The sequence below is a fragment of the Carcharodon carcharias genome, chromosome 6 (assembly GCF_017639515.1).
Source record: "Carcharodon carcharias isolate sCarCar2 chromosome 6, sCarCar2.pri, whole genome shotgun sequence".
Lineage (NCBI taxonomy): Eukaryota > Metazoa > Chordata > Chondrichthyes > Lamniformes > Lamnidae > Carcharodon > Carcharodon carcharias.
Genome location: NC_054472.1, coordinates 63,883,857 through 63,898,142, shown reverse-complemented (window position 1 = coordinate 63,898,142; position 14,286 = coordinate 63,883,857). Strand labels below are relative to the sequence as shown.

The 14,286-nt window shown below is 41.0% G+C and overlaps 1 protein-coding gene across 1 annotated transcript in view; it reads right to left on the bottom strand.

The window, feature by feature from the left end:
- csmd3b (CUB and Sushi multiple domains 3b) overlaps nucleotides 1–14,286 on the bottom strand; it is a 2,092,226-nt gene that overhangs the window by 91,269 nt on the left and 1,986,671 nt on the right. Inside the window, exon 57 of the mRNA XM_041189252.1 lies at nucleotides 7,040–7,222. Coding sequence (XP_041045186.1) covers nucleotides 7,040–7,222 — 183 coding nt within the window. The remainder of the gene's footprint in view (nucleotides 1–7,039; nucleotides 7,223–14,286) is intronic.

Sequence of the window (14,286 nt, the reverse complement as noted above, 5' to 3'; positions counted from 1 at the left end):
GTCAGGTGAATTAAGAATTTTAGTATTTGTTATAGTAGTAAGTAACTATAGTCTGGTGCATGTGCTTGAAATCTTTCCTTTTGTTAATAAGTGTTTTAATTTAATTTTTAAGATCCCTGAAGGTCTTGGTGGATTCATTGCTTATGAATCCAGTGCACATATTTTCTCGTAATAAATACAAATTGCAAAACTGTTGTGACAGTGTGGCCAGGTTTCCCTTGTGAATTTGGTCCCCCTAGCACACATTATCTGCTGTGTTATAACATCCAACTACCAACCTCCCCATTCACTCACTCACCCACTGATCCACTCACCATTCATTCACCCACGATCATTCATTAAAAGACTTGGAGCTTTAAAAACTGGTAGATACTGTCATAAAAAAAGTGAGAGTCCACTCCTTCCCCTGACTTTTCAACAATCACTGGACTTGTGCTGCCCGTTTCTGCTTCAGCCGGAAGATCCCGGAAGAAATGGGCAGTATTGTTGGGTTGGAAGAAACATCGTTGGCAGTGGCAATGCACCCAGCATTGCTGCTGACTGGTAGATCTAGGTTAATGGCTCACCAATATTAGGAAGCATGGACCAGGATTTTGTCAGGATCTGGGTATCTCACCCACTGGGCACAGAACCAGTGGTTAACTCCCGTCAGTTCCGTGGGAGAGGACTGACAGAATTTATGGCCACTGTCGGGCCTTGCCCACAACTGAAGTCCCCTGTGACACAAGTCCTGCCTGCCAAGAGAAGTGGGATTGGAGTGGTGACTGCTGGTGGCAATGCACTCACCAGAGGCCCAGGATCACTGTGGGACCCATGGCATAGGTGAGTTAGGGCGGTATGGGGATCACGGAGTGGGGGTTGTGGGAGAGGATGGGCCGGAGGGTTGGAAGCAAGGGCAAAGGGTTGTTTTTCAGTAGCCACACCTTGCCCAATGACGGATCCCTCGATTGGGCACAGGGTACCGGACAGTGATGGACATCCCCAGGAGGGCGCTGGCAAATTTGACAGGTTTTGCTGGGCAGCCTTCAGACAGTGTGGGAGAGCTGGGTGGCCTTGATTTAATTCCTGAGCCAAAATAAATTGCAGTGGGCTCAGAGATAATGGGTGTCAACTGGCTCATTAATGAATCCAAATGGCATCCTGCCACCAGTGACTGGGAATCCTGCATCAAACGTAATCCTAGGAGGTTTTGCCGCTGCCAAGAGACTGATGCAGGGCCGCTCCCACGATTAAGTGAGCCTGGTTGCCATGTCTCCCGCTGCGACGGGCTGGATTAAATCCCATGTTCTCTATTAACTGAGAACAAGAGAAAAGATTATCATTTTTAAAATAAATGTAGTCCAAGGATGTAATAAATAAATATTGATGACACGTTTCCAGATGGAGTTCGTAAGGAATTGCCTCTTGGGCTGCTGAAGTAGTTGAGACTGCTAAGTTATCGCACACTCAAAGGTTGCTATAGTAACCCTGGGAGCCACAGATTAAGGCCACATCTTGAAACCTGTGCTCAGTTTCTGACTCCCTGTTCCACGAGGCAATCTTTGGGATCAATAATGTTCTTTCAGAAGTGCAAAAAATGAAATGTGGTGCAGACTGCGCAGCAGGCTGACTGAAGTGAAAGTGCTTGCAAAGAAAACTCTGGTATAATTCCAAAAGGAAAACAATAAAAGCCCAATCAATTATCTGTCTAATTGCAGTTCAAATTTTAACTAAAGCTTTAAAAGCTTAGTGGGAGAAGTGTAATTTGGTGTTATAACTAAGTAGGTATTTTCCTGGCTCAGTGGTCGAGTTCTTGCCGCTGAGGCAAAATGTTGTGGGTTGAAGTCCCACTCCAGAGACTTGAGTACATATCAATGCTGACAACCCAATGCAGCATTGAGGGAATGCTGCACTATTAAGGTAAGAACATAAAAAATAGCAGCAGGAGTAACTCATGTGGCCTGCTGGGGCTGCTCTGCCATTCAATATGATCACGCCTGATCTCGAGCTTCAACTCTGCTTTCCTGTCTGCTCCTCATATCCCTCGATTCCCTGAACAACCAAAAATCTGTCTCTCTTAGCCTTAAATATATTCAACAACAGTGCACCACAACCCACTGGAGTAAAGAATGCCAAAGACTGACAACCCTTTGAGTGAAGAAATTTCTCCTCATTTAAACGATCAGCCCCTTATCCTGAGACTATGCCCTCATATTCTAGATTCCCCAACCAGCGGAAGCAACTTTTCACTGTCAAGTCCTTTCACAATCTTGTATGTTTCAATCTTTTAAAACTCCAGAGAACAGAGGCCCAATCCATTCAGCCTCTCATCATAGGACAACCCTCTTCTCCTAGGGATCAGTCTAGTGACCCTTCACTGCACAGACTCCAATATTTCCTTAAATATGGAAACCAAAATGGAACACAGTGTTCCAGGTGTCTCACCAAAGCCCTGTACGATTGTAGAAAAACTTATTTACTCTTATACTCCAGTCCCCTTGCAGTAAAGGCCAATATGCCATTTGCCTTCCCAATTGCTTCCTGTACTTGCATGCTAACTTTCTGTGCTCCTTGTATGAACACACCCAAACCCCATTGAACATCAATACTTACAATTTTCACACTTTTAAAAAAACATTCTGCTTTTCTGTTATGACCAAAGTAAATATCCTCACACTTTCCCACATTATTCTCCATCTGGCATCTTGTTGCCCACTCAGTTAACCTGTCTATATCTCTTTGCAGCTTCTGTATGTCCTCCTCACAGATTGCATTCCCACCTAACTTTATATTGTTACCAAACTTAGATAGATTACTCTCTGTCTCTTCATCTGAGTCATTAATATATATTGTAAATTGCTGAGGTTGCAGCACTGATCCTTGTAGTGCTCCACTAGTCACAGCCTGCCAACTGAAAATGCCCCATTTACCCCTTATCCAACACCTTTTGCAAATCCAGCTATACTACATCTACTGGTACCCCTTTATCTACCCTACTAGTTACATCCTCAAAAAACTCTAATAAATTCCTTTTCGTAAAATCATGCTGACTTTGTCTGATGATAACAAGTAATTTAGAAAATCATTGTAAGGCTTCCTTAATAATGGATTCCAGCCCTTTCTTGATGACTGATGTCAGGCTAACTGCCCTGTAATTTCTTGTTTTCTTCTTCACCCCTCTTTCTTAAATAATGGTGTCACATTTGTCAACTTCCAATATGCTGGGACCGTTCTAGAATCTGGGGTGTTTGGAAAATCATAGCCACTAGATCCACTATTTCTGCAACATCTCTTGTAGAACCCTAGGGTGTAGACCATCAGATCCTGGGGATTGGTCAGGTTTTAGTCCCTTGAGTTTCTCTAGTACTTTTTCTCTGCTGATATCAATTACTTTAACTGCCTCAGTCTTTTTGTTTATCTCCTAAGTTACCCTCTATGTCTGGTATGCAATTTGTGTCTTCTGTTGAAAAGACTCTGTCATTTCTTCATTCCCCATAATGATTTCTCCTGCCCCTGCTTCTATGGGATCAACATTTACTTTAGCTACACTCCTTTTTATATATTTACAAAAGGTCTTACAATCTGTTTATTATATTCCTGGCTAGTTTACTTTCATATTTTACATTTTATCTTTTTAGCAACTTTTTTGTGGCCCTTTGCTAGTTTCTAAATTGTTCCCAATCGTCAGAATTACTATTCTTTACAATAATATATGCTCTTATTTTAACCTAATACCATCCTGAACTTTCTTTGTAAGCCGTGGATGGATCCTTCTTGCTGAGTTTTTGTTTTCCAATGGAATGTATTATTGAAATGTTTCCATTTGTCTATTTACCAAATCAACCTTAGCCAGCTCACCCATAATACCTATGTTTAAGTTTAAGATTCTTATTTGTGACTGAGATATGTCACTTACAAAATTGATATGGAGTTAATTGTAATATGATCACTATTGCCTAACAGATCTTTTGCTGTGAGATTACTTTGAGCCCTGTCTCATTGCACAATATTAGATCTTAAATATTTTTATCTCCAGTTGCTTCTACAACATACTGTTCCAAGAAACTATCACAAAATTATTCTATAAACTCATCTTTCCAGACAACCTTTGCCAATTTGATTGGTTCAATCTATTTGTAGATTAAAGTCCTCGATAAGCATTTCATTGTCTTGGTTACAAACTCCAATAATTTCTTGTTTAATGCTCTGTTCAATGGCAAAACTACTATTAGGAGGCTTATAAACCACTCACATCAGTGTTTTCTAATGCTTGCTATTCCTAATTCTATTTCCTGATCTTCTGAGCCAAGATCCTTTCTCACTAATGTCCATATGTCATCCTTAACTGTCCAGGCTACCCCCTCCTCCTTTTCCATTCTGCCTGACTTTTTGAAATGTGTACTCAGAAATGTTTATTTTCCAAGCCTGGTCACCTTGTAACCAAATTCCTGTAATGCTGATGAGATCTAAATTATTCATCCCTGCTTTTGTCACTAGCTCATCTATCTTACTGCAGATTTTTTGAGCACTCATATAAACAGCCTTTAATTTTAATTTTTACTACTATACCCTGCATGGACATTACTTGTTAATGCACTATTACCATTAAGCTTTCTCTGTCATCCTGTTCCACTCCAATTGTTTCTACCCAAATCATCTTCTATTGCCTTGACTTTTCTCTTTGGGTTTCTAAATCTTACTGCAACCAAATCATCTGCCTCCAGCTCTGTTAATTTAAAACCCTACCCATGGCCCTCCTTATGCTATTCATCAGGACACTGGTCCCAGCCTGGTTTAGGTGGAACCCATCCCAATGGAACAACTCCATCTTTCATGAGTACTAGTGCCAGAGCTCCATGAATCAAAACCCTTTCTTCCCACACCACTGTTTGAGTCACACGTTTAATTCTCTAATCTACTTGACCCCGCGTATTAGCAAACAATCCAAAGATGATCAACTTAGAGATTTTGCATTCTAATTGAGACCCTAACTTTGCAGACTCTCTCAGCAGAACATCAATCCTCGTTCTACCAATGGTGGTTTCTACTCGGATAACGACAATGGGATCCTCCCCCTCCCCCTCTACGTTTGGCATCTTCTTTCAGATGAGATGTAAACGTTCCCATGGCCCTATGTTGAATTAGTGGAGGAGAGGCCTCTCTGGTGTTCCCACCAATATTTATCCTGAAGCAGCAGGTCTGCACAGGAAGGAAAAATGACAGTGCAAATAGGAAACCACCATGATGTAGAAGAGGTTTCGAAAAATCATTATATTTTTGGTGCATTAGTGCTTTATATTGAAGCAGCCTCCCCATGATTCCATTTGTTTTAAGGCTGTTTGGAATGTTACTGTAAGTTTGTATAACAATTTCATAGATTACTTAGTGATTCTATGGCCTTTGTTACTTCAGCCCGGATTTTCACTCCCAGAATGGGTAGCGAGAGTCTGAAAGCTTCCTGGCCTTGGGGGAAACTCCCTCTAATGATGGGAACTTTGTTCTGGGGGCAGGGTGTAAGATGGAGTTGGGTCCATGACTCCCAGATTCAGATTGGAGGTAGCCACAGGGATTTTTGAGTGCTTAGGAAAGTTCTTTATTAGGCCCACCTTGGTCTGGGACTTTGTCCTAGTTGTTAGCTCATATTTTAGGCCCTTTAGTACCTCAGCCATCATATATTCTCCATGTTCCATCCATGCCAACTTATGCTCCCCACCCACACCCAATGGCCCTCATATCCTCCATGAGGCTTCCCATCAACACCCAATGGCGTCTCATGCTCTCCATGCAGAACCGTGGCCCTGTCCACCCCTATGGCTCCTTTTAGCCCCCATGTCAACTTAATGCCAACTCATGCCAAGCAACTCACCACCCTCTGCCCTTACATCTGCTTTGTCATATCACCCATTATCCACCATAGACCGGCTTCAGGGACCATGTTCGATGAAATAAAATCAAGCTCTAAATTCTTATTACAGTCTTCAATATATTTATAAAAACACTTCCATTCATGAAAGCCCATTCAAAACTTTTAAATGCCCTCAAGAACTTAATCCCATATAAAAACAATGGATTTTCATTCATAACCCCACATAAAAGACAGCTAATCCTTTAACAGCCTTTTTGAGTTGTCAGGCAAACTGAACTTAGGACACATTTCTGTATAACTATAGGTTGTGGAAAGTATTAATAATAACATAATGATAGCCCTGAAGGTAAGATAAGACCATAAGGTGTCGGAGCACAAGTTGGCCATTCAGCTCATCGAGTCTGCTCCGCCATTCAATGAGATCATGGTTGATCTGATAATCCTCAACTCCACTTTCCTGCCTTTTCCCCATAACCCTTGATTTGCTTACTGATTAAAAAGTGTCCATCTCAGCCTTGATTATACTTAACAACCCAGCCTCTACAGCCCTCTGCAGTAAAGAATTCCACAGATTCACTACCATCTGAGAGAATAAATTCCTCCTCATCTGTGTCTTAAATGCGCAACTCCTTACTCTGAGATTATGCCCTCTGGTCCTGGACTCTCCAACAAGGGGAAACAACCTCTCAGCCCCCAAAGAATCTTGTACGTTTCAATAAGGTCGCCTCTCATTCTTCTAAACTCCAATGAGTACAGGCCCAACCTACTCAATCTCTCCTCATCAGAAAATCCCTCCATACCCAGGGTAAATCTAGCGAACCTTCTCTGGACTGCCTCCATTGCCAGGATATCTTTCTTTAGATAAGGGGACTAAAATTGTCCACAGTGTTCTAGGGGGATAATTTTCTCTCTGGGGGCCAGGGGTGGGGGTGGGGTGGGGGGGGGGGGGGGCGGGGTTGGTGGTTGGGTGGGAGCGAGCGCAGCGAAAATACGGTTTGTAAGAAATATGGCAGGACTCCTACATCCGCGTCTTGCCTGCCATTTTGGAAGTTCCACTGAGTTTCCATGACTTCATGGAAATCCAGTCCTTTGTAACTGGTTTCTCATTTCTGATGTGCTGAATTCTGAAAACACAACATTTATTTATAAACCTACAGCACTAACAAAAGACAACAGGTTGCAGATCTCACTTACCCTTACACTCGGGCTGCTTCCCTGACCAGGTGCCATTGGGAAGACAAATCCTATCAGCGGAACCATGCAAACTATACCCTGTCAGACAAGAAAAGCGCACGATGCCCTTAATCCAGAATTCACTCTTTTCTCTCAAACCATGTGCTGGAGAACCAGGGTCCCCACACATTCCAACTGTATCTCCTGCAATAAAACACAAAAGCAAGATTAAGAGGTCATCAGATTTTTTAAAAATGCCTACTCTTTAGACTAAACAAGATGATAAATGACAGAAAAAAAATATAACGGGCTGAGAAAAAAAAAAAAGTGCTGCCACAAGTTATAGTCTTTATTTTCTGCTGGTTGCTCCCATCGGCTAATTGAACATTTTACATTTAGAGGTGCGCGCAGCTTTCTAAAATCTAATTATAAATCATGTCACCCAGGGTTTCCCCTTGTCATCTGAAATGGATATTGAGTCTTTTGCTGGTGTGCTCTTCATTTGCTTCAAGAAAACCGTGTGAACCATTAGCTGCTTTATTTCACAAAGGTCTGGGCTTTTCGGATGGTGGGGTCTTGCTTCCTGCCACCTGAAGGCTCGGCAGGGAACAAATCCCCATTGACTCCGAATGCCCTCCAGCCATTTCATACTGACATGAGTGTTAAGTTGTTGCAAATGGGACTTCTGACCCTCACTCGGGAGGAAGTCCCACCTCAGGGAGCTGCTAGCCAATCTGATTAGCTGACAGCTGGCCAGCCCCTGCAGCAACAGTGCTGCAGTGGACAGAAGAAAAAATGCAGGAGGACATCGGAGACTACATCCAGGCACTGGAGGCTCAGTTAAGTTCAATGGTTCCTGGGGCAGCACAAAGGTGATGATCGGGGTCACGGGGGAGAGGTCGGAGGTGAAAATGGAGGGCCGGAGGCCAACAGACCTTAAGGGGACCTTAGGTTCTGTTGAAGAGTCATATGGACTCGAAACGTTAACTGTGTTCCTCTCCGCAGTTGCTGCTAGACCTGCTGAGTTTTTCCAGGTATTTTTATTTTTGATTTGGATTTCCAACATCCGAGTTTTTTGATTTTAGCTTAGACCTTAAGGGGATGGTGCCTGCCTTCTGATGAAGGCAACCCCGGCTCCAACATCCCCCCGAGATGTAACTGTTCTTTTTCAGGATTTCTCCATGGAAGTTCAATTTTCCCGACCACTTAAAAATTGAGGCTAGGTGGGAAACGGTCCTTAAGTGGCCAATAATAAGCTATTTATAGGCCTCAAGTGGGTCAAGGGCAGGCTTCCTGTCTGAGGCCTTGTGTGGTCAGGGTGGGCGGGAACCTGGAGGGAATCCCATCCCTTCAATTTTACGCTTCCTCACGCTGCCAGTGGGGCAGCGTAAAATTCTGGCCAATGATCGAACAGTTATTATTGGATCACTTTGTACCAAAAAGTGCAGCTTATCTTTGTGCAATAATGCAAAACGGTGGAACATGTTTCATCTACCCACTTCAGTAGGTTGTCTTCCTTTGTTTAAACAAGATAACTTTCAATTAACTTTCTGCATTTCCATTCTGAAACTTGACCTACAGCTTTCCATTTGTAGACTGCTTGTATTTTTGTAATTATCATTTGTCTTCTGCTGTTAACAGCCAGAAAGGAAAAGTAGGTGTATGCTGCCTATCAAATGTTGCAGCAGGGAAATTAATGGCATATCATTTACAAGTTAATGGGGAAACACTATCAAACCTAGCTCATTTTAATTTAATGCACTTAACATTTCAGTGCCATTTTTTAATCTTTGTGAATGCACTTTGCTTTCAAAATCCAAATTTTAAAACTTTTTCCAAATCCGTCATCTGAAAAAAGTTAAAAATCCGAAAATGCGGAAGACGTATTATGTGTTATGAAGATCAAACAATTATATCGAATAATTGAAGCAAAGTAGAAGAAAGCAATGCTGGAAATCATTAATTTTACCTCCAGAGCATCTGTTCTTCTGTATTGACAGGTTCCCCATCCAGAACTCAGCCTAATTGACAGGTTAGCTCCAGTTGGTTATGGAGGACTATGAAGCAGGCTACCAAGGCAGTGAAGAAGACTGCATCTGCTACATAAACAGTGAGTATGTCCAAACCTAGGGGAGGTCTGATTGCTGACCCAAGGGAAATGGGGATCTGATCATTGAACCTGAGGGTCTTTGTACAAGAGGCTTTGCGGAACAACTCTATTCAGTCCACGAGCATGACCGTGAGCTTCTGGTGGTCTGCCACCTTAATTCTCCACCTTGCTTTCATGTGGGCATCCCTTTCCATAGGCTGTTGCATTGTTCCAATGAAGCTCAATGCAAGCTCGAGGAACAGCACATCATCTTTTGATTAGGCACTTTACAGCCTTAGGGACTCCACATTGAGTTCAACAATTTAAGACTGTAAACTCTGTCTTCCCCTCATATTGTTTTTCATGGCCTGAAATGATGCGCGGTGACATCAGGCATGCGTCCCGACATCACCGCGCGTCATTCAGATCTTCAGTTCAGCGGGCGCACACCGGAGTCGGCTGTGCGCCCGCTAGACTGTCAGAGGCCTATTAAGGCCGTTAATAATCTAATTAAGCTGGTTGTCTGAGCTGCCCGGCAGGCGAAGAGCCCAGGCGGCTTTCATTTTTGTCATAAAATCTCATCCACAGGCAGGATGAGGTCTCATGAAATGTTTATAAATTGAATAAAAAATGTTATTAAAATTCATCGACATATGAAACTGTCACAGGAGGGGACACGTCTGAATAATTCTTTTAAACATTTTAATTCTTCATAATCAAACTAATCTCCCTGAGGCAGCTCTGTGCTCAGGGAGATTTCTGTGCTCTTCTGCGTGCATGCGCGAAAGAGCACAGTCCCGAATCTCCCTCCTTCCCCTGCTCGCACAGGGAGTGCTCAGCACTTCCGGGTGCACATCACGCTGGTTGCGCCTTAATTGGTCCGCCCACATAAAATGGCGGCATGCAGCCGATCACGGGCGGTGATCGACTGTGCGCCTGCCCGCACCTGCTCAGCCCCCCCGATGGGGATAAAATTCTCCCCCATATTTTTACTTTACACAGTTGTTCATTATTCTGCCATGCACAGCCACTCTGGACAAATCTTTTTTTTCTTTACCACAACCATTGCAATTCCCTTTACCTTTTCTATCATGGAATCTTTTGACAGCTAATCTCTCCCACCCTCCACTCTATCACAGACCTTCTCTTTTGTTCTTCTTCTCTCTTCTTCCTTTCACTTGGTTAAAATCTATTACATTTCCATCTCCCTTCAGTTCTGGAGAAAGGTCCTTGACCTGAAATGTTAACTTTGTTTCTTTCTCCACGGATGCTGCCAGACTTCCTCAGTGTATTCAGCATTTCAGCAGAGAGCCAAACTCACAGGGGCCACAGATCAAAGAATTGTGCTGATGATGTTTATAGCACCATCTCCAAAGTGACCTCCCTACAAGTACAAACCTCTACTGGATTCACAAGATCATGCAATTGCCCCACAACTCCCAAATAAGCCTTATAGAAAATGCCACATGCACTTTTGGATGTAAAATATTGGCATAGGATAACTATGTTGATAGTTCCAATATATTTTTGTTCACATGTTGCTTTGCTTTTAAGTTTCTTTTGCAAGTATGTTAAAACAGCTAGCAATTTTGCTATAAAGTGTGTAATGACTTTACTCGATCGATGTTTTAACCATTACAAGTTAATTAAGCAGCTGATAAATATTCCATAGCAAAATTGACATAATTCAAAAAAAGTCTAGATATTGCTTTTTGGAATAGTACTGTATGAACAGTTTGCACATGTGTATAGCTATTGATTATTTTGAATGGGCTCATCAAATAAATGCCTATATTTGGGGGATTGTTTTCTTTAGAGTAGTGAAGAAAAAGAGGAATAAAAACAAAAAGTGATAGGAATACTCAACAGGTCTGGCAGCATCTGTGTGGAGAGAACAGAGTTCATGTTTCTTGTTAAATATGACTCTTCTTCAGAACTCCTTTATTTCAGTGTTCCAGCAGCCAGAATACTTTGCTTTTGCTTGTATGGGCTTTGATTGGGGGTTGGGGCTGGGTGGGTGGAATTGTTTGTGTGTTGGGGACTTGGGGTGGTGGGGGCAAGGAGATGCACTGCTGCTCCTCCTGGTTCATAAGCAGTGCTGCACTGGCATTTAACTCCCCGCAAAAATGTCCTCACCTCCCTTTAGCTGGTGGGTTTCCTGAAGCCTAGGAAGGCAGGTTAAATCAGAAGCTGCTAGCCTCATTAAATTATTTAAATTTCCAAACCGCTTCCTGGGAGCAGGTTGATTTAGTGCCCTTTGACTTGCGTTTGTTAAACCCTGAAGTGGGCAGGTTGGGGTTGGTATTTTTATTACTTTAATATCTCAACCCACCCCAATCCACCTATTTATGGTTAATATTCAACCCACTATGTTTTATTTTCACATTCTTTTACATTATGTTTAGAATTCTCTATCCAAATTAAATAACAGATACATTGAGTAAAGCATCAAATAATCATTTGTGGGCCCAGAACAGAAGCTTGATTTTCTTTGAAATTCTCCTTTCTTCCAGTAATTTATCTCTATTTCTAAATAAAGTACTGTCTCAGCTCCGATATGAGCAATATTTCAGCAATGATTCTCAGTGAGAAAATGGAATATATATTTCAATCAGTATTACTCCCGTGTAAATGTTTAGCTTGGGCAACCAATATTCTCAGTTCAGATTTTTGAATAATCTTGGAAGGATACACAGGAGAAGGCCACTTCACTCATCATGCCTATGCTGGTTCTTTGGCAGAAATACCTAACTCGTCCAACTCCTTCCCTCTTTCCTTACAGCCCTGTATTTATTTTTCCTTCAGCTATTGATCCAATTCCCTTTTGAATATTACCATTTAATCTGCTTCCTCCATCGTTTCAGGCAATGCATTCCAGATCATAACTTTCTTGTTATCCTGCTAATGACATAAATCCGTGCCCTCTGGATAACAGCACTTCTGCCACTGCCAAGTTTCATTTTCTTTATTCTATTAAAATCATTTATGATTTTGAATATCTTTATCAAATGTTCTCTTTTCCTAAATAAAAGCAAAATACTGTGGATGCTGGACATCTGAAATAAAAACTGAAAGTGCTGGAAATACGCATCAGATCTGAATGTATCTGTGGAGAGAGAAAGCGAGATAATATTTTGAGTAAAGTATGTCTCATCTTCAGTTCTGAAGAAGAATCATTTTCAAAGAGAAACGTTAACTCTGTTCTCTCTCCACAGATGCTGCCAGACCTGAGTATTTTCAGCACGTTCTGTTCTATTCATTTTTTCTTCTCTGCTTTAAGGAGAACAACTCCCACATATAGGTATTTATTTGATGAGCCTGTTCAAAATAATTGAAAGCTATACAGATGTGTGAAGTATTCACACAGTCCTACTCCAAAGGGCAATATCCTGATTCATGCTTTTTTTATTGTTGTGTCACTGTTGCTATGGAATATTATCAGCTGTTTAATACATTGGCAAAGGTTAAAACATGAATTAAACAAAGTCATTCTATATTGTATTGCAGAATTGCTAGCTGTTCTAATGTATTGTAACAGAAACAAAAAACAAAGCAATGCGTAAAGAAAGAACTATTGGAAGTATCACATAGTCATTCCATGTCAATAATTTTACATCCAAAAATGCATGTGACATTTTCTATAAGGCGTATTTGGGAGATGTGGGATAATTTCATGATTTTATGATTCCAGTAGAGATTTGTACTCGTAAGGAGATGGTGCTATAACATCGTGGCCCCTGGGACATTGGCTCCCTCCTGAAAGCATGTTATTGTACAAATACCACTAAAGTGGCATGTTATAGATTTGATGCTTCATGCAGAATCCATTAGCAGATTACCTTATATCAGAGCATTATCGTAAAGGGTTATTGTCTTACTGACAGCTAAAATATCATCCAAATATAAAGCAAGCTTGGTAGAAAAAAAGTGAATGATAATTATCCCCAATTGAAAATAAAGCTAGAGATTATTTAAAGTTGAAAGAAATAAGCTGCTTAATAGGTGTCAGCATTACATCTATTATATACTATCTTGGGGGTTATAAAGTTCTTTCCATTTCTTTCATTTCCATTCTGCTTCTGTACTGACAGAATGCTCCATCATTGGAAGTACTGACCTTCAGGTGAAATGTTCCTCAGCCAGCACTACCAATAAACAGATTAACTGGTCATTCATCTATGGGACTTAACTGTGCACTGGCTATCCTATTGGCAATATAACAACCACCAGTGCACTTCAAAACAATGAAATGTGAAGCATTTTGGACATTTGTGAGGGATGCTTTAAAGCTTTATATAAATTCAAGTTTTTTTTTGCTTCTGAGCTGTCTTTTTCAGGTTTCAGAATGGTCAGGCTACATCACTGAGGCTTCTTACTAAAAAGTATGCATTGTGATTCAATTGTAACAATCTCTCAACAGTAAAATGAACTTCATTCATCACCTTTGTTCAGTTCCATAAAAAGCTAAAAGCTAATTCTCTTATTAAAATTGTTAGCTTGAATCTAACCGACAGCAAATTAAATCTGACTTCTCAATGTAAACACAGCAACAATAGGGGCTGTCAAAATCTCTGCTTCATTTCAAGGTGGCTATGCAAAGTAGGTAGAATTACCTCCTAGAATTTGATCCCAAAGCATTATGGTTTGATCTCTTTAAAACAAAGTAGTCTTGCAATTTCAAAACTAATCAGAACACTTGAAGGTTGGTGCAAACAAGTGGTCACTTTTTCATGTGGACTAAAAATGAATTCTATTGTAATTCTTACTATGACTGTTGTGTTGATTCTGCTATGAAGTGATGAAATAAAGATCATAAAAGCACATCTACATGAAAGCAAGCTGCAGATCTTTCAGCCGCATCACAACTAGCATGCTAAAAAAGAAACAAGGAATGCAACAATTTTCTAAACAACTGATCTTTTATACTTTGTGGGACTTGGCTGTGTGTATAAATCAGTGCCCTGCTGGAACCATTAGAATGCAATATCTTGAAAGGGCAATGGAAGAAGATTCAATAATAACTTACGAAAGGAAATTGGACGAATGCTTGAGAGGGTAAATTTTAGGATTAGGATTTTTAAGATTTTGAAACTTGTCCTTCATAGGTAGGCTCAAAGTCTAGAATGATACTGTGTTTATTGACTACTAATTTTCAAAAATAATGTACTGTGAACCAATA